General features: G+C 38.5%; 3 protein-coding genes and 1 long non-coding RNA gene across 7 annotated transcripts in view; 2 read left to right on the top strand and 2 right to left on the bottom strand.

Moving 5' to 3' along the window:
* Positions 1 to 26,750, bottom strand: part of LOC125778759 (cuticle protein LPCP-23-like) — a 201,979-nt gene that overhangs the window by 60,015 nt on the left and 115,214 nt on the right. The gene's annotated exons all lie outside the window — the stretch shown is intronic.
* Positions 1 to 26,750, bottom strand: part of LOC105224827 (cuticle protein 16.5) — a 140,058-nt gene that overhangs the window by 48,213 nt on the left and 65,095 nt on the right. The window lies entirely within an intron of this gene.
* The window catches only part of LOC125778776 (uncharacterized), a 210,504-nt gene that overhangs the window by 120,049 nt on the left and 63,705 nt on the right, over positions 1 to 26,750 (top strand). The window lies entirely within an intron of this gene.
* LOC105224848 (uncharacterized protein DDB_G0271670) lies at positions 14,733 to 17,926 on the top strand. Its single transcript, XM_029549636.2, has one exon. The coding sequence runs from the start codon at positions 15,869 to 15,871 to the stop codon at positions 17,165 to 17,167; it is 1,299 nt and encodes a 432-aa protein (XP_029405496.2). The 5' UTR covers positions 14,733 to 15,868; the 3' UTR covers positions 17,168 to 17,926.

Here is a 26,750-nt window from a genome sequence, read left to right as displayed (position 1 = left end):
TATTCCATTCTGCAATATTTATTTATTTTTAATTTTCCCGCTGATTTTCATAACACTTATGTTTAACTTGTTTACAAAGAAATGCATTATCAGTTCATTAGACTGCAAGTCAACGAATTCGAGTCACAAACGGTCAGGTGAATAAACCCCTGCCAAGTGCACATTGCGCTAGCCTTTTGCTAACATTTGCGTCCAGAATTATATATGTATTGTTTCAACACCAAAATCTACCGGACATTCGTGCTATGAACGCTTATCAATGCGCACACTAACATCCATACACACGATTATATATCCACTGGGCGTTGAACTGAAGCGCCCGTAAGCATCACATGTAACTCCTGCATCTCTGATGGAATGCCATAACAATGGATGCATCAAACGCGAATCGAGTTCAAACACGGTGCTGTCGCGACATATGTACACCATCGCCACTGCCAACAAATACATCCTTGAATAGAATGCTGAGTGCGCGGAGCAACCAAACGAACACATAGAACAAAGCTTTAAATTGAAACACAATATTTGACGAAGCCCCACACAATAGCGCTTTCTAGTCGCACGTAAACAAAAGCAGAAAGGCAGACACTTAAGCATAAAGCGCGCATAATAGGTAAGCCAAACCCTGAAGAGATCCGCTTGACCCCAACCAATGCTGTGTAGTCTGAAGGAGCTGATGAACTCAAAAACAGCAAGACATCTGGAATTTTTCAAAATACTTGTACATACATATAGAGATACATGTACTACATATGTACATGGCTAGACAAGAACAACATCAAGAAGTTGTATAAATACCATTGAGTTGCTCTAATGTATCTGGCAGCGCTTGCATGTATGTGTGGCTACCAAATTCAGCAGGGAAGCGCTGCCAGAGTCATTAAACCACACCAATTATTATAAGTATACAATGGGTGCATATATGTATGTATGTACATGTCTGTAGCTATTGAAAGTTAGTATCAAATATACGACGAAAGTCATATCGATAATATGCTGAGTAATATAAATGATAGAACTAATCATGTTCGGTTAACATACAGGGTGGCGCAAAAGTCAGAAGATGATCAGAAGATGCTATAAATTTTGCAATTGACCTCTAATGTCAGTTCTGTTTTGACATTTGTGTAGTAAACACATGCGAAATACACGTAAATAAACAATGGTACGCTACACTGCGTGCCACAACCGATATGCTGAAGGATGCATTTCCCGGGCGCCTAATCTCCCGTTTTGGCGATTTGCACTGGCCAGCAAGATCGCCTGATTTGACCGCTCCAGACTTCTTTTTGTGGGGCTTTTTGAAGTCGCGGGCTTATGTCAACAAGCCTCAGACTCTTGCAGCTCTTAAAGACAATATCCGTCAAGAATGTGAGGACCTATCGCCGGAAGTTCTGGCCAAAGTGATGGAAAATGCCATAAAAAGGGCTCAAATGACCATCAACTGTGACGGCGGCCATTTATATGATATCATATTCTCGACTTAATGTAAAAAAATTTAAAAGACCAAGTAAAAGAAATCCACAAGCAGAATCAAAGTTTTTCATTTTCCAAAAAACATCGGAAGGTAATTTTTGCGCCACCTGTTTTAAGTATGCTGCTCCGTTACTTGCAAAACATCTTAGATCATAAAAATAACAATATTCTGGACTAATTCCTTAAGTTTGTTATCTTGCTTTTGGAAACGGGTTAAAAGGAGCGACAGTTTCAGTTTGAGGAACAAGAAAAAATTACATGGAGTCAAATATGGTGAATACTGTGGTTGATTCATGGTATTTATTGGCGTTAAATTCGGTCACAATCGTTGCTCGGCGCGATGGTGGGATATCATAGTGTAAAATCCATGCATTGTTCTTCCACAATTTCGATCGTTTTCGCGGATGTTTTTTCCCTGCATTTTAATGTTTGTTGCCTTGCTTGCATATCAAACTCATAACCACATGTCTCATTAGCAGTTATATGCTCTTTGCGATCGTTCAATCGGAATATGCACTATTAAGCATGTCCAACGAAACCTATTTACGGTACTCTTTTTAACAAATAATCAGCTTTATCGTAATGAGTCGAGAAGAACGCGTTTCATACCCAAAGTATCCACCAAAGTCATTCGAACGAACTCCGAAAGATGTCGAGCTCTCTTGCCAACTCTCTAAACGTATGTTATTAAATTTTGTTTCAATTTCAGTTCAGGAAGAAAAGAAGACCTCCTCTGAGTTTGAAACAGAGAGTGCAGAAGAATTTCATTTTTGCGTGCTAGGTAAAAGAAAAATGGCGCGTTGTTATGGACTCAGCTAATATGTATCACACCATCGGAAATTTATTGTTTTAGAAAATGGTGGCACGTATGCTATCATTATAAAATATAAGGAGCATCCAGCACAAAACACAATATAAATATATGTAATATCTATTTTGACGTTAAAAATTGTATTTTTCTAAACTTAGAATTTACTCAAGCGAATCTTTCTGAAACGACAGAAATGAGATTATTGGAGGCGTCTATTCAAGTTATACTCCTGCAGTGCGCAGAGTTTGGTTCAGTCAGGTGAAAAGATTAATAACGAAATCCAAGCATCTCACAAGACACATACGGACAAACATATAGTAGAAGTGTGTATGTCCATACACTCTGGTCTCTGTCATACCTTTCACTTGACCAAATCAACCATTAACGTTTGTTGCAACGCGACAAATGAAAACTATAGGTAGCGACACGACGGTCCGTTCGTGTACGTATCGTGTGGAAAAATATATGTTTGTGTGTGCGTGTTAGGCGCTTAGTAACACCGTAAAAAGCATACGTTGATGGATACGACGCACAAACTCAGCGGAGGGAATGATTGTTGGCATTTGCACTTGCGGTTGCAATGTGACCGAATTGTTGTAATTAAACGGAAGAAAATACACACAATAATAACCGCAAACTGTACGCATCATCATCACAGCTGACTGCTCGTAATTTCTAGCATTTCGCTTTCATTCCTTTTTGTTGTGGCTGACTATTCATTTGACTGACTTTTCCATTGGCGTGCAGGCGTGCAGGCGTGGATAGTTTATGATTCCTGATGTAGTAGCAAAGCAAGGCGCACACACACCTCAACCTCAAGTATTGTACTCGTTCCAAAAACGTGACCACAGTCACATGGACCATTTTATTGGTTTGAACAACGTCAGCGCCCCAGCGTTGCCATCAAGTTTACTCACACACTTGCGTAGTTGCGAAATCTAATTTGGCTTGTAAAGAAATTACTTACAGCATGTAGGTGTAGCAGAACCAGATGTCAGCGTGTACCACTGATGGCGCATTTAATGGTGTATGGTCTTTAGGCACTAACAGGAAAACTGTTAAAGTCCCAGACCTTGTATTAAGAGACCGAAAATTGAAGATGCATGATATGGCTAGACAGTCGATTTCTCAAAAGCCTGAATGGGTCATATCCAGCATCAAATATTATGCCTAAGAAAAATGTCGTCGCGTTGGTGCGCGAAGATCCGCTTTCCAGCAGGAATGGACGCTTCTTAAGCGAAGAAGCACTTGCGTCGTTTTCGAACAATAGATCGAATTAGCCTACAAACTGTTTCCGCAACAACGATATGGGCTAGTACAACTTCCTTTCCAAATTTCAAGGTCACTTTTGAGACCTCCAGAAAAAAACATTTTTCACAAGGGTAAAATAAGGTGAAGGTTAGGTCAAATTAAACTGGCGACTATCATGTCATACATAGAAATACTGGTCCTTAGTTATGCCAGATGGAGGTTCAGTTTAGTTTTAGGTGAAGTATTCGTCATACAGGACGTCAACTTTTGATATTTCGTCTAGTCCCTAGAACTACGAAGATTCTAGATACTTAACACAAGTTCTAGATAGTACTGAGCACAAGAATTGGAGAGGCTCTGGTCTCCATGGTCTCTCTCAAGTCAACTTCTATGTACTTTCTGCACGTATTGCCCATCCAGCTCGTATGTGATGCCAGCGATATGTCAAGCGGATAACAGGTCCTCTCTTGTGGCCTGGAGCCCAGCATATATTCATCCGCTTTCTGGCAGCCGCTACATTTACTACTTCCCCGCTTCTAAGGACTTTCTTTGAGAAAATGCGACGTGAGATTATTGCCTTACTTGCTGGCTGGCTATCGATGTATGTATTAATCCATTTTAATTTGTTTTTGCGTTGTTAAATATCTCGACCCCATTACCAACTACAAAGACTTTCACCTGGAAAATACTGCAGTATCCAGAAGCTTAAAGGGTTGCCCGTTATTCAGCTGTGAGAAATTTATTCCGGATCCTACTCCATCAGGATCATTTGGATCCACCTGTTTAGATGTTCTAATTTCTGCTGGTGTGTCGCGGGCTTCTGCGTCATTCATCTTCTTTTAGTGTGACTTTTAACCTTCTCTCCCAAATAAAGTGTATGAGTATGTGATCTAATTTGTCCACTATTCTCATGTTTATTGGGCTATGGCCGAAAGTCCTTGCAGAGAATTCAGCTAATGCAGCCAATCTGCAGCTGAATCTGCCGCAGAGCTTTCCACCGGATCCATTGGCTTCCTATATGAAGTTTTTTTCATAACGGTCGACCACCATAAGGTAAGATTGGCTTGATTACTCTTCCACTTTCTCCTTTACATTTAGTTTCCACATGAGCTTGCTGTCCAATATTACTCCCAAGTACTTGGAATATTCTTTAATCGGCAATTCAACTCCATTGAGTCTCGGAACTTTCCATGGCGTGGTTTTATACCTCCTTGTAATGAATACCAGATTTGTCTTATCAGCATTTACCAGGTTGGCCGATATCGCACATATATTAGCTACAGGTGACCATAGGAGTGATGATATCACACCCCTGAGGTGTTCCCATCTGAGCAATCTGTCTTCGATCCATTGCGCATTAATTTTCCTGCACCTCAGAAGAGCTTTTATAGATGCTATAATAATAGGCTCTGTGCTACTACTAGACTGTTGACGAGCGCTTTATTAGTGACATTGATGAATGGCTCCTATAATGTCAGAAAAGACATCTACAGCATATTTTCTTCTGCTCCAGTGCTCTTTCTATATTAAGGGTTAGCGAGGGAAGTGCAGTCTCTGTTGATATACTCTTCGTATAGGTGTGCCATGCTTTCGGGGCCTATAAAAGCTTAAGCTACATAAATAAGTCTTAATTCTAAATAAACTTTTTTTCAAAGACAAAGTGCTGATCCTACCAACATCCACTTTGATTGAATTGGATTCTTGTATTTCTTATTATTTGTGAGAACCAAAGGCCATACTTTACATCGATGTTGCGTTATTTCTCTTCCCCTTTAACTGATAATTACTACTCATTCTAGAAATAGGAGATGTAACGTTTTCCTTAGCACGTACCATCAACCTAGGCACTAAGAAAACCCGCTGGATATTGCTAAAACTTTCTAATATCGAAAATAAATTAAAATTCATACTACAAGTATAACACCTGTTGTGTTATACATACATATATCGATATATCTTATTGTCGGTTTGAATTTGGGTTCATCTTTCGTAGAATACGAATAGAGGAAGGCACATACGTCTAAACTTGAATAAATGACTTTTAGCCACAGCACGCTTAACTTACCTCTCACTCTCAATGAGAACTAAACCATTGTACCTAGAACCAAATAAATAAAACCATCTAAACTTCGCTTTAATTCATATTATTTAAACAAATGTGTTCAATATATAAACGGTGCACTACTGGTCGAGCCGAAGTTGTAGCTATAGGAGTAACCATAAGGGTATAGAAAATCCGGGTAAAGCGGCGGATGTGGTGGCGTGGCCTGATAATATGCTGTGCCAAAGTCTGGTGGATAGTACGGACCCCGGTGTGCTATAACGATAGGCACAGCAAGGGTCAGCTCAATGGCGCATAGCAGGCCAAACAGTAGCAGCTGTAAAATATAATTCAATAAAGTATTATAAACATTTAAAATTGACTGCCGCGCTGCAAAACACCTTGCATTTTTAGCTCACTCACCAATAGCATCAAGAAATGCATTTTAAATATCATGGAGCCGCCGCGCTTTTATACCAGAAGCTCTCATCCGGCTGCACCGTAGGTCAGGCTCGTGCAGATGAGCAAAAACATAAACAAAATATCCGCTGTGATCAAACTTGTTTTAAGTATATGCAGGTTTACTTTGGTATATTTCCAATTCACTGCCAAGTTGGTGGTTTTTAAGTCTAGGTTCAGAGGAGGACTCTTTTTGGCGCTCATTGGCGGCAAATTCTCTTTTGTTGTCGCTCATTGCCGTCACACGAACGACACAAGTCCGCAAACTTGAGTAGCGGAATTTTCTGCGTTTTCTTTCATATCACATTCTCAAATTCTTGCATTTGAAACATATCACTATTGCAAACTTGAAAGGAATTTCAAAATTAAAGGTAATACCGTCGAGCACGTGCGGCATGGATCCTTCGTCTTTACTCGTTATACACTTGAATACAAAACCGGTTTGGGCGACAAAAAAAGTCCTCGTCTGCACACAGTCTTACAAAACTCGTTTTTAATCGTTTCAGTATTGCCCGCAACTCTCATACATGCGGGCAGTCAGGCCTACCTCATTATGACGTTATTTGGCCGTGAACTTCATATATGTACATATGTAAGTCGCATTTAACAGAGTGCAAAACAATTAAGTTTGAGAAATTTGCAACAGTAGTGTGCAATAAAAAGTTACTCAAATGAAAAAATTTTGGTTACTGGCTGTATAAGATGTTACTATATAAGGTGAATTGGAAAAAAAGACTATACTCCTTATCTCCGAAATTGAATTATTTAATAATTAGACTGGTTTCCAACCAAGCCAAGTAAATCCAACTCAACAATTGAGAAATATGAACTGGTAGGTGCTCCTCTCGGTTGGCTTCTTGTGGTTAACTACTCAACTTTTGGGCTTCAGACCAAGCGGCTGGCTAAATCGTAAGGCTATTCTTCGATTTCAGCTAGAACCACTTTAGTTGTTAGAGTTCTAACTTCGGAAAGTATTCTTCGATTTCAGCAAGGTTCACCTTAGTTGTTTGAGTTCTACCTTCGGTATTCACGCAATAATTAGCTTACTGAATACCAGCTGCATTGAATATTTGAAAAAAGATAAGATCGAATTATCTCAACACTTCCTCCTCGAATGTCCCGTTTTTGCCAGATCAAGCCAAAAAACATACTTTTAGACTTCCAGATGAAATAGCGGTAATAGAATTAAAACACCTAAGCAGGTTTACTTTGCATCAGGACTGTACGTAACAGCCTAAGTCTGAAACATCTAAGCTTAAGCTATACTAATTAGTCGCTTTCCCAAAAGGGCACTGCAGACTCAAGAAATACCTGTCCAACATGTTCATAGCTTGGTTTTAAAATTACATGTTTTTCGATACACTTAGAATTGAAAACTACGGATCATCTGGTTGCCGATTGCGCAGTAATCTGTAGACGCAGGCTCAAAGCCCTTGGATCAATTTATGTGGCTAGGGATCACATCACTTTAATTGTAGCCAGTAAGTTCAAAGAATTCATTAGAATTCCTGAGCCTTTGCGAATATTTGTATATGATAGAGGAGAGGGCGCAAAAGACCTTAGGTCGCGGTGCAAATTTTTAAATTTTTAAATTAATTATTATATTCGAACCTATCACAACCTAACTCCATCGAGCAAAGAGCCATAATACGAACAGGTACTACCTATACGAACCAGAGTTCCCCATCAGTAACCTTTTAGAAAAATATATGTATTTATTTAGTACCAGATTATACGATTCTATGGATCTATCTCTATTTCGACATCAAACTTGGAGCAATAGTATGCCATATGCTGTTGTCTTTCTTATATTTTAATCACCATCACCTTTTTTCCTTTGGAACACTTATAAGTGTAATATCGGAAGTAAATATACCCAGGACCATAGTAATACGACAACAATTTCGAAAAAAATCGAAAAACTATTTGCCGTATGAACGCGACGTACAATGAAAACCGCTCGCATATGCAAACCCGTGACTTACTGAAAGTGCTCACACAATTTCCTCGAAATGCAAATATAAAGTACGTACGTATGTCACATGTACATGTATGTATGTATGTGTGTGCGCGCGTATGGAAATGCGCCGCTAGAAAAATGTGACAGCATTCATAATCAAAACTGCGGCACGTTGCCAGCAACGCACGCTCTGCATTTGCATAAAACGGATATTTATTTGTTCGCATTTTATTGGCAAAACAAATAACAAATATCTATTTACGATAAGTTACGAAAGTCCCACCATTTCGTCGTTTAAAAATAGCCACAGGCGATCTAAAAATATTGACGAAGTACTCGGGCGACTGATTTTCTGTTATGCTAATGATTCAATGGAAATCTGTGTCTGTTGCATCCCTCTTGCCGGAATATTCAGTGTAGCCTTGCGTCCGGCTTGAGAGAATCTGCTTGTTTGTGTGTGCGTTTGAAATTATTTGTGCTGCTGTATGCATATGTATGAGTTGGTGGACTCCTTGTGCGCTCAAGCTTTGCTAATTAAGTTTATCGCAGAAGATTTCCGCGCAGATAATTGAAATTTTCTTGTTTACTTCTTATAAGCTGATGGGTTTTGGCTTTAGAAAAACAGATATTGCATAATTTCGGTGATTTTTCGTTGTAATAACCGTTATTTATAATTAAAATTGTAGCGAAATGATTGCGCGTGATTTCTATTAATGAAGAAGAACATTTAAGTGTTGACGGGAAAACGCTTAAAATTCGATTTAAACGGAAACGTGTAAGGAAGGACTAAATTGGGGCGTTTTTAAGGTTTTCGATCAATACCCACCGATGGAAGTAGAGGAAGAGGAAAACCTCCACTCCATTAGCGGTATCAAGTGGAGAAGAATATGGCTTAACCTGGTATCTCGAATGAGGGCCAAATTGTGAAAAGAAGAAAAGACTGATGCGCTGTTGTAAATAATGCTATAACCGCGAAAGCGGTTCCTACGCCAATAAAGAAGAAGAAGAAGATATATCGGTTAAAAAAAATATTGCATGGATTTTACACATTTTGGTACAAGGGCATGCCGTCATCACAAAATTATTCTCCACGAACTTAAATACTAGATCTCACAGATTGACTGATATGTTCGGTAAAAAATCAGTCATGTGCACAGGAGACCACATATTTGTGCCTGGGTCCTTGAAAAGTTTTTGTTCGATTTCATCAAATTTTGGGCATGAGATTAATAGCCTTGAGGACACTGTTTGTGCATAATTATACTCTCCTAACTTTATTGGATGTTTGATTTATATTGTAAAGTGAAAGAGTCAGATAGTATACAGACGTTTGTTATATGGTAAGTAGGCGTGGTTGAGGTCCAATTTTCCGACCTTTTGCACAGTGTCTGGTAGAAATGTTTGGGTAAGCTCACACATCACATTTGATTCAGTTCCTGAGATATACGACTTCAATTTAAGATGAGCGGTGCCAACCACATTGTTTAAGTTTTACAGAGAGAGATAGAAAGAGAGGAAGTGAGGGGTTATGACTGTCAGTGTCATCTGCGCCAAATGTCACATCAAAATAATCATTAGTGTTCAGTATACGCTTGTCTCTCTGAAGTACGTAAAGTGCATTCGGCGAATTTTACGATGAGTGAAATTATTCAACAAAGAAGTTCCATCAAACACGTCAAGGAATTAACGTTTGAGAATCGACGATTAATAGTCAGGGATCTTACTGGCATCGTTGGATTATAGTAAGGAATAGTGAAAATCATTTTCAAATATAATTTGGGTCTAAGGGAAGAGAAAGCACGATTGGAGCCAAATCACTAAATTTCTCTCAAAACAGCGTCACGTAACATCTTTCCGACGGCCAGGATGTCATGAAACGTATTATTACTGGCGATAAGGCTTGGATCTATGCTTACGCCCCTGAAACAGACGGTTAATCGGGCGAATATTGTTGCAAAATTGGACCGAAGCCGAAAAACCAGTTCGAAGCAGGTCTAAAATCAAGGTTATGTTGACATCTTTCGTTGATTATCGAGGTGTGATGCAATTCGAATTCCTTCTGGCCAAATTATCGTCAAGTTGAGTGAGTGTTTTGTGTCGTTTGCTCGAAACTTATGACCCGACAACTATTGGCTTATTCCACACGATAAAGCACCATCGCCTGCTGTCGGTGCTTGTCGCCAAATTTTGAACCAATTTGCTGTGCCCCAACCACCGTATTCGCCTAATTTAGGTCCGTGTGGCATCTGGCTAGTGAGGAAACTCAAATGATGGCTCCAGGGAAAGCCGTTTAGATCAAATGAAGACATTAAACGTGAATTCCGGAAATTAACTCACTTTAAAGTATCCTCAGTAACAATAAGTAAATGAAAGTTTTAGAATGCCACACTTTGAATTGTGCAGCATGGATGTCTTCTTATTCCGAACATGGCTCTATAAAAAGTTTGAACCGATTATGACCATTTCTACATAAGAGTTGACACAAATCAGAGGCTCTATTTTCACATTTTTTTTTTTATTTTCCACCCAACTGTGATGCCAAAAAGCATGCGTACGGACTTGCATGTTGAATTTTTAATAAAGCTAACACTTGCACAACTAGATGCACGTACGTACGCAAACATCCGCGAACCAAATTCTCTCGCCATTGTGATCATATTGATATATGTATGTATATTATTGCATTTAACTGAACTACTCTACTCCGTGCATCATATTGCACTGTCGAAAGTTCTAGTAGTTAGCTGGTATCAGCCCTGTCTGGTTTGACGTTTCCATGCAGGGTCATTACAAAGCATGTGTGTGTATATGTGTACGCGAACACGATTTCTTAACACGTTTGTCTAACACGAGTTGCATTTCTGTTTCTGACAGATAAAGAATTACGTTCGCCCACGAAATGGTTCATTTAAAGTCAATGGCGAATGAAAAGTGTTTAGGTGGGAAAATGCACACACTTGAAAGGTGCGTTGTGGACACATATGAACATGTGCCGTTACATGAATCATCAGCAGCAGTGTATGCGGAATCCAGAGGAAATAATAAAGTGACGTTTGGATCATAATTTAGGTTTGGTTTACACTATAAAAATAATTAAAATATTATAAATTTGGCAATTTTATTGCAAAAAAAAAATCTACGCAGGAGTTTATATAATAAACATTATTTTGTCGCCTTCAATGTAATCCCCACCGGATGTAATACACTTATGCCCACGATTTTTCCAGTTATCGAAACATTTTTAACAAGCACTTTTTGGAATGGCCTTCAGCTCCTTCGGCGAATATTTTATCTCTTCGTTCGACTGAAAAAGATTTTCACGGAGCGGCAGTTTGGGGAACAGAAAAAAATCACACTGAGCTAAAGAGCTAAATCTGGTGAAAACGGTGACTGATCGGTAGTATTCATGGCGTTTTTGGCTTTCATTTAGTTCACAATCGTGGCTCGGTACGACGCTGCATCATCATCGTGTAAAATCCATGAATTGTTCTTCCACAATTCCGACCTTTTCCGATCTTTTCGGATGTTCCTACCCTCCGCAATAAATTCATGATGCACCAAACCTCAAATACTGAAGAGAACTATGAGCATCACATGTTTTTTAGCGGCTTTGGCGTGGTTTTTTGGGTTTTGGCTCGTCTTTCCCTCCATTCCGATCGGCAGTTACAATGTTGTCTATGAACGTGAGATCGGGATTCGCTAGCATGTCCAAAGAGACCTGTTTATGGTACTATTTAAAAAAAAAAATCAACTTTATTGGTACGAGTCAAGCAAGACCGCGTTGCATACTTTAAATATTCACCAAAATCATTCGAACGGAGTCGCAAGAGATCTCAAGCTCCCTTGACATCCCTCTAACACTAACCGTACGATTCTCAAGCAACATGTCTTTCACTTTTTTAATATTTTCATCAGTTGAAGATGTCAAACGAGCGTTATAGAACTTCGTTGGCTTGATAGTCAAGCCAATTTAACCCAATTTTTGATAACATGTTCTTCCAGTAATCCAGGATTTCGGAAAAAATGGTAGTCAGAACTGGCAAAGTCTGGCTCAAAAGGCGAGTGTGGTAAAATATTTTTTACCCGATCTCGAACAAGAAACCTGGCGTTGTCATGATAGAAACTTATTGACTCGTGTCTAGTCGTAAAACCTGAAAGTTTTTCAGCAATCGTTCGCTTCAATTAGAAAAATTGTTATCACAAGTGTTTCCCACTAATAATTTCACTTGGATTAAGAAACGCATAATACATATGTACATCGCACTCTTCTAATCCCACACAAAGACACATTTCCGTCATCAATACTCGGCAATCCTAATATATCTGGTTGGCCAAGTTTAATATATGATTTTTATACTCTTGCAACGTGTTGCTACAGATTACGAGTATATGGTAATAGTTTGTTCACCTAAATGGGCGTGGATACCTGAACACCTCCTTAAAGCCCTAATGTACATACCTCCTAAAAAACTTAAAGAACAATATCCAAAGTCGCTCAGGACAAATCACTTGACCATCCCTATCGACACTGCAAAATTGGATGAAATCGAATGATAACTCCGCTCACGCTCCATAACGAGTCCGCTAAAGACTACTTAAAGTGCGATAAATCAATAAATAAGTACTCTAGAGAAATAAAATTTACACATGGTATGCTACAAGGGACTTTATAGAATTCGGAGTCAAAAATGAATGGTGGGCGTGATACTGCCTACATTTCGACGAAAAGCTGTTTCTGAAGGCTTACTCGACCGATATCGACCAAATTTGATGTATAATGTTACCTTCACATTCCTATTTTCCAGTGCGAAAACAAGCAAAGCAGACTACAACCACGCCTACTTCCCATGTAACCGAACTTTGAATTTCATCTGTTTCTTTCTCTTTCCAAATTTATATCAACTGCCAATCAAAGTATGAGTATAAAATTTTACCCTACCCTTAAATTAGGCCACCTTGTGGCCAAAAAGTATTCAAATCTGACCAAAACAATACAAGTCCCCAGATTCCGAATATGAGGATCAAAGTTCCAATTGCGAACTTTTTATCGAAAATATTGGTCAATCTGTGAGATATGTTATAACAATTCAGGCAGGACCGTTTCCAAATAATAGTATGCTTGTATCTCAAAAATGGGTTGAATCGGATCAATAATTTCTTTAGGCCCTATATACCTAGCAGAAAGATTTTAGAACTTCCCGCCGACTTTCTACCGCATATATTGGCAAATTTCTGATTTATTTTTTTGAAATTGAAGGTTTTTTTGCTAAGAATGTTGCATCGTTGTGTCTTTATGGACAAAATTGGATGAAAACGAGACCCACTCTACATATAACCTACAAAACTTATGCACCTGAAGATATTTCCCCGGCGTGGATCCTAGCAAATTGCAAGAGTAAAAAATTTTCGGTTACACCCGAACTTAGCCCTTTTTTACTTGTTAGTTCAATGGATCCATTTTTAATCATCAATCAGAACCCGTTGAAAAAAAGGCTTTTCCGCATGCGAAATAGTCTTTTAACGCCACTTCCGTTTAGTTTAAATGGCATCCAATTTTCTTGCTTTGAAATGGCTGCTTGAGTGACTTCCAAAAATTCCTTCTTGTATTAGCAACAGTCTTCACATAGTAATGCTTCCAGTTGATAACTTTCCCAATTTTTTGAAATGACCATCTTATGTTCCTTTTTCTCTAAGCTATAATCACCACTTTAAAATCATGCAAACCAATTTTGGCACTATCGCTCTGTTATAACATATTCAAAATAAACTTCCACTAAAATACGATGACATTTGGCCGTTGTTTTCTTCATATTAAAGTGAGAAAGAAGCTGCAAACCCACTTTTTCGGTACCTAGCTCCACATATTTTAGTGAAAAAAAAAGTATTGTTAAATACGCTTTAAATGAATGACAAACGAGTACACTCCTCCAAATCGACGGGTGCCGTCAAATCGGCGACATCCAAGTCGGCTAAACCGACCCTTGCCTCAGTGCACAAGGGCCATAGCTTTCCAGCGTAGCTTCGAAATATTGGAACAATGGATTCATATCAAGTTCCGTCATATATCAATGCTCTAAACAGCGCATTATGAGCAGCTTCTGCAAAAATTTTTATTTTCAAAAATCTCTTCGTATTTGAAAAAAAAATATGTTTTTTTTAATAACTGTAGATACAAAGCAATTGGATTCCTTAGTGTCCGCACAAGTTGCCAGCCGAGCCATCAACGACCATATATTTACTGTGCATCATATGGCTGCAACAACGTCAGAAATCGTGCTATGTAAACAAAGAGAAAATAAAATAAATAACGAAATTACCATACGAGTTTGAAAAGTTGATGTCAATCGCCAAACTTAGTACTACCTACCTATCAATTGTTTTTAAAATACTAAAAATTCCTAAGTGACGCACGAACTCACGTGCACCGGCCAATCAAAACAAACGGAAATGCAGCGAAGTGAAGGTGTGAAACTGACTTGGCCGCACACCGGCAAAGTTCGTCTGACGAAAAACAATAGCGCCGTCAAGAGTCACGTTGTCTACGCTTGCACACCTCGAAACAATCGCACGACACCGTACTTTGTTCACGGGCGTGAGTGTCGAGCGTGAGTGTCGCACAGACCAATCAATGGCCGCTGTCACGCTGCCGAGTAATAAACATTTGCTAGCGCATAATTGCATAGTTAGACGCCTGCACTGCTGCCAAGTCGCGTGTAAAGTCAAAGAGATGCATCAGAGTTGTTAGAAGCTGGCAGTGTACCGGCAGCGCATGCAGCAACACCGCTGCACCTTTGTGCATCGGCTAAGGCACGCGTCTTACACGGCTGCCGACGACGACATGTGTGGCACAGCGCGCAAACATCACGGGAATTTGTTTGGAAAATGTGAGCATTTCCTTGTACGGCCGCGCTGGCGGCTGGCATTTGGAAAAATTCACGTTACACGCGCGAAGACGCTGCGAAAGTGTCAAATGCGTTGTGGTCCAACATCTGATGTGTGCCACGGCGAACGTGAAGCTGCGTTAGGCAATCCTAAATGCTACCGTATGATCCTTAAGAGTTCCGCATACGAAGGCTAACAATACGACGGGGAAAGCATGTATGAGCGCAAAGTTCACGAACACTTGTTGCTTTGTCTCAAAGCTCGTCGGCACACACTCGTCGGCACATGCTCGTCGCGTGTCATAGACGAAGCTTGAATGCCTTCGAAACTTTCTATACGATAGTGTGCAGTGTTGTTGTTATTGCTGTTATTGCTACGAATGACTGTGGCTCGCAGGCTGGCAGCGAAGGTTGCATACGACGCAAATAAGCTTCGCTCCAACCGTTGGCCAACGCAACGAAGTGGCGGCAATGAGGACCAACACGAACGTGTCCCTGAGGCAGCTGCTGTATAAAAAGGCTGCTCATTGCTGGTAACGGGCATATGTTCGTCGCGCTTCGAAGCTGAAATATCTCAGTGTAAATTGCGGAATATACTTGAGAAAAGCAAAACCGTTGATATTTAAAACTGAAAACCAATTTTCTTTACCAAATTATAAATCAAAGCAAGAATTTGGCAAAAAGTGCAAGTGTCAACCATAACTAAAAAAAAACTCTCTAAGCATATTTGGATTAAAAATACATGCGCTAAAACTTTTAAAGCCAAGAAATAAAGTGTTTGAGAATTTTGTTGCTAACAACAAAGTTTCTAACTAAGAAAGCTAAAGAACTGTTGAAATCTCTAAGAACAAAGTTTCTAACTAACAAAGACAAAGAACTGTTGAAATCTCTAAGAACAAGGTTTCTAACTAACAAAGACAAAAAACTGTTAAAATTTCTAAAAAAAAATCAAGTCAAAGTGTCACAAGCTAAACGCCAACAAACCCAAAATGGATAATTTAACGCCGCAAAAATTCAACAAACCCACAACATCATCTTCCAGCAGCACATCCAACTCATCGGTGTTCGTCGCTAAAAACACAACAGCCTCACCCGTGCATGTCGCACACAAATCCGTTTCCTACTCATCCACATCCTCGTCGAGCGACAGCAAAATGTCCAAAACAAAATTAACACGCGATCCGAAGACAACGCGCGGTATTCTCAATTGCATCGGCAAGCATTTAGGTTGCCACTTTCTACAGCAAAATCCACGCCATTTACCACAACAGCAACTGCAGCGTTACATCTACAACAGTCAAGATGATTTGCCCAGCTCTTCGACAGACTCATTCTCGCTCAGCTATGAACGCGGCTCACACACGGGCTTTCACCTCACCGGCTCCAGCATCGATCTCACTTGCGGTGATCTCAACGACTACGCAACACAACCGAAAACCCAGAAACATCACCAGCAACATGCCTCACACAACACACTCTCCTCGTCGGCGTACAGCGGTTCCTCGTGTTCACCAGCTTTCTGCTCGTTCGACGTTGATTGTTTGGTGGACATCTACAATGCTGACGGTGACGCAGATGGCGAAGAAGAAGTATCTGTCTCGCTGAAAATGTACCACGAGCAGCAGCAGCAGCAACAGCACAACAACCACGCCAATAACAATGTGGCGCATAGCTGCAGTTCCGGTCACAATACGGATACAAATAGCAGTGATGACGATGATGAATGCTCCACACATGAGGAGTGCTGTGAACAAAAGCAGAAGCGTAAATGTTTGAAGCATGAAGCACCAGCGCATCAGCAGCGTCATGAGCAACAACAAAAAGAGCACCCAGCAACACAACACAAGCGTCTGCATCTAAGTCGGCTGTCGATTGCCTCGTCGGTGACACGCATGTTGAACCATTTCGCCAGCAGCACGTCGATGAGGTCGTTGTCGTGCAGCAGCACACCGTTGCGCTGCTTCAAGGATGCCAAACCGAAGGAGGCTGATGACGCAGCCGGACATTTGAATGCCCGGAATGCTAAGCATGAGCACAAGAAGCACAGCTTGCCGAATACGTCGTCATCGTCGGCATCGTCCAGCGGCAGCCGCAGCAGCAGCAGTGGCAGCAGCAGCAGCGGCGGCGGTGGCGGTAAGAGCAGCAACAGCGCGAGCGGCAAGAAGAAGGATAAGAAGCAGCAGAGCATACTGCGGCCGCCAGTGCATTATGTCTACATGAAGGGCATGTCCGGCCTCTACTCGCGTGTGCCGCGCTACACCGTCTGCTCGCCATATGCAATGCATTAAGGCGGTGTCGTTGGGTTGGCATTAGTTATGCGTATGCAAATGTGTGCACCATGTACATGAAATATGCATACATACATACACTATGTATACAAAAACACAGACGTATCGAAAAAGAGGCTGACTATCTAAGTATCATAGTTCGTAGAGATTTGTAGCTTTGGAGAAGTCGAACTTTTTTTTTCCAAATAATAACTGCAAAAGACTTGTAACTCATAACAGAATATAATAATACCGTTAAGTGTATATAAGTGATTAGTTTAACCCGTAGTTACTTGTAAGCGCCTAAGTATAAGCTCGAAGGAATAAGGTTTGGTTTATGAAACCAAAGACATAATAATGGAAATCGCAGTGCCTCGAGTCTCAAGATTTGAAATGTATGAAGCATGTAAAACATAAAATGTATTGTATATAAATGTACACCAAACACCTAGTGGGTGTATTGTAGTCTGTTAAGTAAACTCAATGTAAAACTTTGCAAAATTTCTTCCATTCAAAGCTGCATATTTTTTTCTAAAAGAAAGCGGAAAACGAAATTAAATTAAAACTAAAAAAACACTTTATTGAAAAAGCACTGAAAAGTTCAAAGATTTCTTCCATTACTACAAGGAAAAGTATTCAACTATCAAATAGTTTAAAAATCGATGTATATTCAATTATTCTAAATAATTTTAAATTATATTTAATTAATTATTTCTAAATAGATAATAAAAACGTAGACAAATTTTTAGTATAAGTAAATTTAAATAATTACACCATTTATTTTGGCTACTTCACATTATATTTGAATAAATGCTATATTTCTGAAAAATACAACAAGCTCTCGATTCATTCTTTACTGCAAGGCATACATTTAGGAGCAGCGCATATTGGCAACAACGATTGATGCTTAATTGAAAGGCATGCACTTAAGAGCTGGCCTCATTGGCAATAGTGATTCCTTCTTTACTGAAAGGCATACATTTAGGAGCAGCCCATAAGAGCAACAGCCGTGCATTCTTTACTGAAAGGTATACATTTAGGAGCAGCCTATATTGGCAACAGCTTATGGCTGAAAAAGGCGTTTATCACTCTAAAAAACTAGATATTTGATCATAATTCAATTTAAACAGGTTATGTTATTTCGGAGCATGCTTCCTCAAACTAAAATATATATTTTTTTTATTTTTAATGTCACAAAAATTGTTTTTGGATTTTTATAAAGATTTTCTGTTTTCACTTTGATAATTTTGCATATTGTATAGTCTATTCGTAGTCAGTTATCAATCAGACACCGCATTTTTATTGATTTTAATCTTAAATAATTTAATTTTTGAATCATTAAAACAAAATAACACGGTTGATTTTGACAAAATGCCTTAAAATCATTTTGAAAAGTTGTTGTTGATTTCATTTTTTTGAATAAGAAACGTAAACATTTCAAAATTTGAAACTTTATTTTGTTTATAAAAATAAGAAGCAAACTGTTTTAGAATACTAACAACAAGCGATAAAAAACTCAATAAATTCGATTATTGAAAATGGTAAGCCTCTCTTTATATGATTTCATAGAAAACTGCCATTCTTAGCCCAAAACTTATATTCAAATATTTTAAATGTAATCTTAGCACTAAACACAGAAAGATTTTGCTTAAGATTTTCTGAAATCAAGGTCTTTATTGCTTACGATTCACCACATCATATTGAGTTGTCATTGCGGTATTTTCGCTAGTTGGCGCTGAAACCGCGTAGTTCTAGTTTTGTTCGTCGCATCGGGTCATGCTATACCTTTTTGGAAAGCTCATTTCACGCGCTAACACGTGTTTGATTGATTGTCGTTTCTTTTAAGTCGTTCGTGAGTTATAGCGTCGCAAACATGGAGCCAAATAAAGAGAAAATACGGCATATTTTACAGTACTACTACGATAAAGGCAAAAATGCATCTCAAGTCGCCAATAAAATTTGTGCAGTTTATGGCCCCGATACAGTTTCCATTTCCACCACACGACGATGGTTTCAACGTTTTCGTTCTGGTGTAGAGGTGGTCGAAGATGCGCCATGCTCCGGAAGGCCTGTCGTCGAAAATTGCGATAAAATCGCTGAATTGGTCGAAAGAGACCGGCATAGTAGCAGCCGTAGCATCGGTCAAGAGCTGGGCATGAGTCCTCAAAAATTCACTTTGACAACCCAATATGTAATATCGTAAAATTTCAAGCTTCCACTCTCAGTTATAACCAATACATAACCAATATATAACCATTTTATAACCAAAACCCAAATTTTCTTTTATTTTTTATTTTTTTATTTTATCGTTTTTCCTTCGTCTGTAAACCTATTAAAAGTGATGTTACCATATTTTGCGCTTTAAGTGACGATATATTTCTATTATTTTGTACATTCGGTTTCTAAAAATTTAGACACATCAAATATTGCCTACAATTCCGTGTAAGAATAACTTCCTTTAGCTGAGGCTTTCCATAAAGAATCATCGTAAAAGAAATAGGTTTAAGTCTGCAAACATTATCTCAAATTCACTTAAGTTATGCTAAAATACTTTTTGTACCATGTTTCATTAAACTATAATACTTTTTTTGCAAAACAAAATTCGAAATTGTTTATAATCTCGAGAACAAAATTTTTGTGAATTCCTAGCATACTTTCTGGATGATTTCAAAAAGCAATAAATTAACAATTAAAAGTAAAAAACGTAAATATTTTATACTTTACAATTCAAAAAAATTAACAAATAGTCAAACATCTATTTTTGGAATTTTTTTTTTATTCTAAATTTTCGAAATATTCAATACTAAAAAATATTAGTTCGATTATTTCATTATATTGAGCAAATCTATTTACATTTTACAACATGCTTCAGGCAACTAAAAAAGCTTTACGCAGCGAATCCACTGAAACCTACAACTTTTCAAAGTTCTTCAAATAGTGCCTTTTCGCTCTACATCGCGCTCTTGCGCTGCTACGCGCTCATTTCGCTCACACCTACGCAACGCATGCGCACTCAGCGCTTTGCATTTGTTGTGGGAACACTTCGTCGTTCCATAGGGTACAGTTGTAGCAATGAAAACACAGCACGTCATCGACAGCAACAACTATTTAGAATGTGTTTATCAACCGACACACTCCACTGACACACAAAATTTTCGCCTTTGGTTGGCACATCCTCCATGCCTTACCGAATGCAATGCACTTGTGAAGGACTTGCGGTCGACCTTATTTAACTTTTTCGATGCAACTTAGCGCAGTTAACGTATGACGACAAAAGTTTCCTTGCCACCGGAATGACAACTATTTGACAGTGTCATACGCACTCGTATAACATATTTGGTGGTATAGAATTTGAATATTTCCCGGACCGGTTGTGGGCCCACAAATAGTTTTGCCCCGCTGTTTTGAAGGCTCTCGCCACTTCGCTTCGATTGTGTTTCGCTTACATTATATTATCAATGTACACATATATATACATATAATGGTACTATATGTAAATTACGTACATGGTCTCGTAGTACATAAGACATTGCGGGTTTGTAGTTTGTTGCCGCTTGAGGCTGAAAATAGTAGCCATGCATTTACATATAACCTTTACCCGCTTGCTGCTAAAGTGAATGCCAAATTGGCATACATACGAAAGGGCATTTACATGGACATTTTCATGGTATAAATGTATTTTCAGAATTCCGCATCTAAGGTCCTCTTTGACGTAATACTTTGAACTTCTGTATCGCATCGTATGCCAGTTTGGCGTATTTAAATCATAATGAGCTGCTTGCTCAGCAGGCATTTTTTGTTGGTTCAGTCTTTGAGATGCTTATAATAATGTAGAGTATTAACAATTTAAGCCTTTTGTAATATCTGCTTTGAAGGTAAGTGTCCTGGAGTCCGAAGAGAGGCTGCGAAAATTAATATATTTCTAAATCAAAGTGAAAATTACTAAAGAAGCGCTAAGCGAACTTTATACTCTATTTTCAAAGATCAAAACCGCAAGCATATCCGGTGTTCGCAAAACATTATATTAAAACAGGTTGTGTAAACAGTCAACATTCATAACTCGACGAAACCGTTAATGGATTACAATCAGACATGTTTCGTATCTTAGATTGAGGCGATGTGATCCCTACTTGGAAACATGGATGCAAAGGCCTTAATCCTACGCCTCTAGACTGCTGTGCAGTCAATTACCAGGTTTCTGGAGTTTCAGACTCCAAGTCGCAGAACCGGCAATTCGCACAAGAAGCTAGGCCGATGTTAAGTAAAGGCGTCTTGAGCTTACAATGGCTAGTGTAGAAGGCGAAGAGTAGTCTAAGTTTAAACTTCCTAGTGAAGTTAACCCTTTTGATAATGCTATCTATTCCTAGGGAAAAGAGCCAGTGCTATTTCGCCACTGAGGTCCTTCATGCGTTGAGAAGAAATTACTTTACCTCTACCAAACCTTCTGCTGTCATTTGGAGCGGCGTGTGTTTGGCGACTTTAACGTTTACTACTTAGGTGAAGCAGTGTGAGTTGCAGCAAAACTTCAAGTACCACCGTCGGACATGTGCGCATGGCATCCAATAATTGCGCGAGTCGTTGCAGGGTGGATAGTTGAAGTTCTACTAAATGTCAGCAATGCTTTCGGAGTCCAGACCACCGCTCCATATGTGACAATCAGTCTCACGATAATGGTGTACAATGATGACACTCCTTGGCTTACAACCCCAGCAAGCCGATTGTACACCATAAGTGCCTTCGTAGCGTTAACTTTGACGGTTTCACGGCAGAGTTGAATCCAGCGTGAGATCAAAATATTTCACCATATTAGTCACCTCTATATCTCTGCTCCCGAGTGTTAGGTTCCTGAGGCCATGCGAAGACCTGCGTCTCGTAAACGTGACGATGGTCGTCTACAGCATGTTCCATTCTTAGTTAGCAGCACAAGTAATTTGTCCGCGACGAGGCTCCACAAGGGTGCTGCCACATTGTTGTCAAAGGCACTTTCGATTCAATCGAACTCTGTATCTCGATGGTTTGCTGGTACAAAGCAGTATTCTTCGATCTGCTTGCTCTGTAAGCATGCTGGTTCATATGCATTTGGTGTTACTTCGTGTCTTATATTAAAATCAACACATATGTAATACAAAATCAACTAAAGACATAAAATGGAATTTATTGAGTGTTTGAGAAAAAGTCTATGAGAGAATCACAAGTCTTTATATTAGGGATGTAAGGTTCGGAAAAACTCTGAACTAATTTAATGCACTCATGGAATAAGTTGCTACAGAGTATAATAGTTTGTATCACTTAAAACCAATCGATATAAAGTAGATATAAAATCTGACGAAACGAGTCGAACTCCGATTATCTGTAGGTCTTTCTGTACGTTTCTTTATCCGTTCCTCTATCCGTATGTGTAAGCGATCAATTTAGTAAAAACTGAGATTACTTTTTGCACACCTATCCCTTGGCAAACCCAGCGAGATTAATTGCAGATGGGCGGAATCGGACAACTGCCACTTCCCTAACACTGATAGAGTGCCATAACTAAGATCGACAATAAGGTACAAGGCCATTATTTAGTACAGCAAATTGAATTAGGGAAGTGTATCTATGATTGAGAAGTTTATAGAAAGTGGATATGGCGTCGCCCAGTTCAATTTACGTTGCGAATTGGACGAAATCAAACTACGCCTACTTCACATAAGACAGTCTAAAATTACTTCCGATTTCCAGTATTAAAAAATATTCACCCGGACCGTCACATAAGCAGCCATGACATCGCTAAGGAACCTAACATTCATCATCTAACGGTTTTAAACCATTTAAAAGGTTGACTACAAAAAAAAGCTCGCTGTTTGAGTACCACAAGAATTGTCTCTGAAAAATTTAACGGACCGAATTAACTTATTCGATTCCTAGCTAAAACGAAATAAAATCGAACCATTTCTGAAGCGAATGGAAACAGGAGACGAAAAGTAGATCAAAAACGACAATAATGTGCGAAAAAATCATGGCCCAAGTGTGGTGAAGCTCAAAACATGGTCAGAAAGCCAGAATTGACGCCTCGAAAGGTTATGCTGAGTGTTTGGGGAGATTGGAAAGGAATCATCCACTATAAGCTGCTCGAGACTATTCGAACGATTGACTCTTCATTTTGCTGTCAACAACTGGTGAAATTGAAGCAAGCAATCAAAAATACGGGTATAACTGATCATCAAAAGTGGTGGACCAAAATGGTACGTATTTGGTTTAATAAAATTCATTATAAATATAAAAAACATAAGTTGAAGTTTGATTATAAATACGATAAGACTTTTTTGATTACCCAATATGTTTTCACACTAAAGAAGTTTGAAGAAATTGTTCTTAACTAACCCTCTCTATATACGAGTATACATATGTACAATATACATATATTAGAGTCTTCTTGCTGCTTGCTTTGCAGAACAATATCAAAAAATGCATAAACAAAGCGCCGAAAGTGAATAACATTTGCACACGTGAAATGCGTGGATTATAAAGAGTTTATTGCCTGAGTGATTGCTCTGTTGTTGATGCAACTTAAACAACTGGTCAAGCTGTTGCGCAGCCAATCTAATTTTACACAAACGTAAGTAATGTCAGTTAATACATAAAAGTTAAAACAAATACAAACAAAGCGCAGTGCAACAGGTTTACGTCTCCGGTCAAAATCTGGATTTCATTTATTATTATTAGTAAAAAGTGTGGGCGTTACCGTAGAAATACATATATGTACATACTTGTATATCGCAAATCAGACGGATAGCTTTACAGTAAGCATCCATATGTTGGATATGCGTATGAATATGTCTATTATCAATTATCAATTAACTGGATTCAATGACCATGGTTCATTGGCAAATGACATTTGATCAGCTAAGTTTGCATTCACGTACTTACGCGTTTACATATATATAGTATGTGTTAAGGTGTCCATTATTTATTACTAGTTATTTTTATTATTATTATATTATTATTGTTTATTACTATGAGATAATATAAAGCATTTATTAAATGCGCGATGTACCAAGTTTTATTCGAAGTGGTGGTTTTTTGCTCCTCTGGAAACATAATTTGCATCAACTGTGTGGTCAGAAGATGACTACTTGACAGCATGCTTTCATAAGAAGATCACCTGGAGAAAGACTTTAAATTGATTTGACCGTTATACGCAGTTTATTTAACATAATTTTCTGATTCCCATAGAACTGCTGCGAATGCCTTCAAGAACGATTTTTAAGACTGAATTTATCAAGCCTCACCACGAACACCTCCCTTTCTGTCATGAAACATCATCAACTGTGAACGTGTGGAAAAAAGGCTCAATACTGATCTCACTCAAATTTAAACAAGTGAAAGAAAACACTGAACTGATTTTTATATATGTGTAGCCGAACATTTCATACTATTGCAACTTGCAAAGAATCAAATACTGGGAAACTTGAAAAGGTATTTTTTAGAAATTTTTTAAGTAAACAACTTACTCACTGATCCCCTTATTCTTCATAAGGTTTGTTAAAAAATCTGAAATAACTATACGATAATTATATGGATTATATGGGAGTTAAAGGTAGTATTGCCTCAATTTTATCTATTTCTGATGGTTACCACATACTATAATCCTCGCAAATATTAACAAAATGTTGCTCGGGTTTCATTAAGGTCCTCACATGCAAACAGCAATCGTGTGAAGTAAAGTTTGTCTAGGTAAAGAAGATATACTGTTATAAGTAAAAAACGCTCTCAATTCAATACGCTTAGCGATTCACTTTTAATGAATTCAATTGTCTCAGAACGGTGTTTCTTTATTGCATATACAAGTATATTGTAAATATGTATGCCACTCTAATTAATATACTTGGTAGTTGAAAATCCAGCATTCAATACAAACACACTTATAGATATACATATATAGTGCATACATATGTGATCCTTAATATGATGAACTCTACTTATACACATTGTAAATTAATACCAGAGAAGGCACATAGTAGTATATATTAACATGCCTGTATATGTGTTTAGGGGCTAATTCACTCACCTATAATTGATATGTGATATTTCTTAACTTTAATTAAACCCTAGTAGCTTTGTATAAGGCATATGGTTACATAGTTCATTTACCCCAATATGTGACAGATGCAAATCTGATTCCTTTCACATCATTTATCTATTATCAATTATATAACAATTATCTCATTCACTCTGAACACATAGAAATCATTTGGCATCTATATCGAAGTGGAAATCTATAAATAAAGTTTATGGTTTTTATTATGTAAAACAACACTTTCACTTAATTTTTAGTGAAACGGTATGATAGGCCGCTGTATAAGGTACCAGCATCACCGAGCGTTCGATAATCATTATATGATAGGTATATGGTGTTAAAGGAAATACAGGCCAAAGTTGATAGATAGGTAGGTAGGAGTACAGGTCCTTGGTCCTAGATGTGCCATTTTATGACACTATCGCAATACCTTTAGATCTTTTTAATACGTTTTATCGATGTGTTCAAACTATATTATAATGTCCTCAATGAAACTATTTAACGTCTTTATACGTTTTGAAGCTATACATACAAGGTTTGGTATATTGGATTCCAAGAGTCCGATATTTGGTTTCCGATAGAGCTGAGCTCTCACAAAGAAGAACTTTTCTTTAGTCTCTTCGAGTTTGCAGCTACGGCAAATGGGGTTATAGGGTTTATTCATTTTTAAAACACGTACCCCAAATAGCCAATGCTCCCGTTATGGTAGCTATAAGTCGGTAAATACTTGCTTTTATGTTTCATAGTTTTTTAATTGCCATATTTTAACCTTATCAATTTGATTATCTTTCATTTAGTTATGGATTTCCATCTATTCTGTGCTGTATTTGTAATTGTGTACCATATTGCGATTCCTCTTGATCATTCCTAGCGGGCACGGTCTTATATATCCATCGGATTCGTCTGGAGGGGCTCCGGACTTGGCCAACTCGCCAGCTTTTTCATTGCCGAAAATATTCCCGTGACCGGAAAACTCTATCAAGGATAAGTGAGCTTAAAGCCTTTTGAGACTTTTTTGGTCACACTAGAGTTTATCTTTGCGACGACAAAGCCTGGCTGTCAGAGTATATGATAACTCTCTAGGCCTTCTCTATGCCTAGCACTTCCAATTGGATAATGCTGACTGAGTTTGGGACAGAAAGAGAGTGAGATATCAAGATGTTCGGAGTATGTTCCCAGCTATACATCGCTGTCCATTTTGCACCAGTCAGTACAGATTGAGGCTCCTCCTTTACTAGACGCCTTTTCCACTCACGTTTAGAAGATTACCTGAAAATTGCTATTGAAACTCAACTTTGAGTGGCTATAGTCCAATTTATTGAGATTAGTATCGAGCTTGTTCAAAATTTCACTATGTCTAATCGCTCTTCCTGTTCCAATCACTACTCCCCTTAACTCTTATAGCAATGTTGCCACTTTTTCTATGACTTTTAGTTAGCTCGTGCGCGGGTATTATTTTGACAGCTGCCCTCCAACGAGTATTTCCTGTTCTCAGAACTCAAAAAAAGTTCGCTGGGGAGTAATTTTTGTCGAATGAAAAGGTGACCG

Source organism: Bactrocera dorsalis, chromosome 5, assembly GCF_023373825.1.
Source record: "Bactrocera dorsalis isolate Fly_Bdor chromosome 5, ASM2337382v1, whole genome shotgun sequence".
Classification (NCBI taxonomy): Eukaryota; Metazoa; Arthropoda; class Insecta; order Diptera; family Tephritidae; genus Bactrocera; species Bactrocera dorsalis.
The sequence above is the reverse complement of the archived record's forward strand: the minus strand, read 5'-3'. Positions and strand labels throughout refer to the sequence as shown.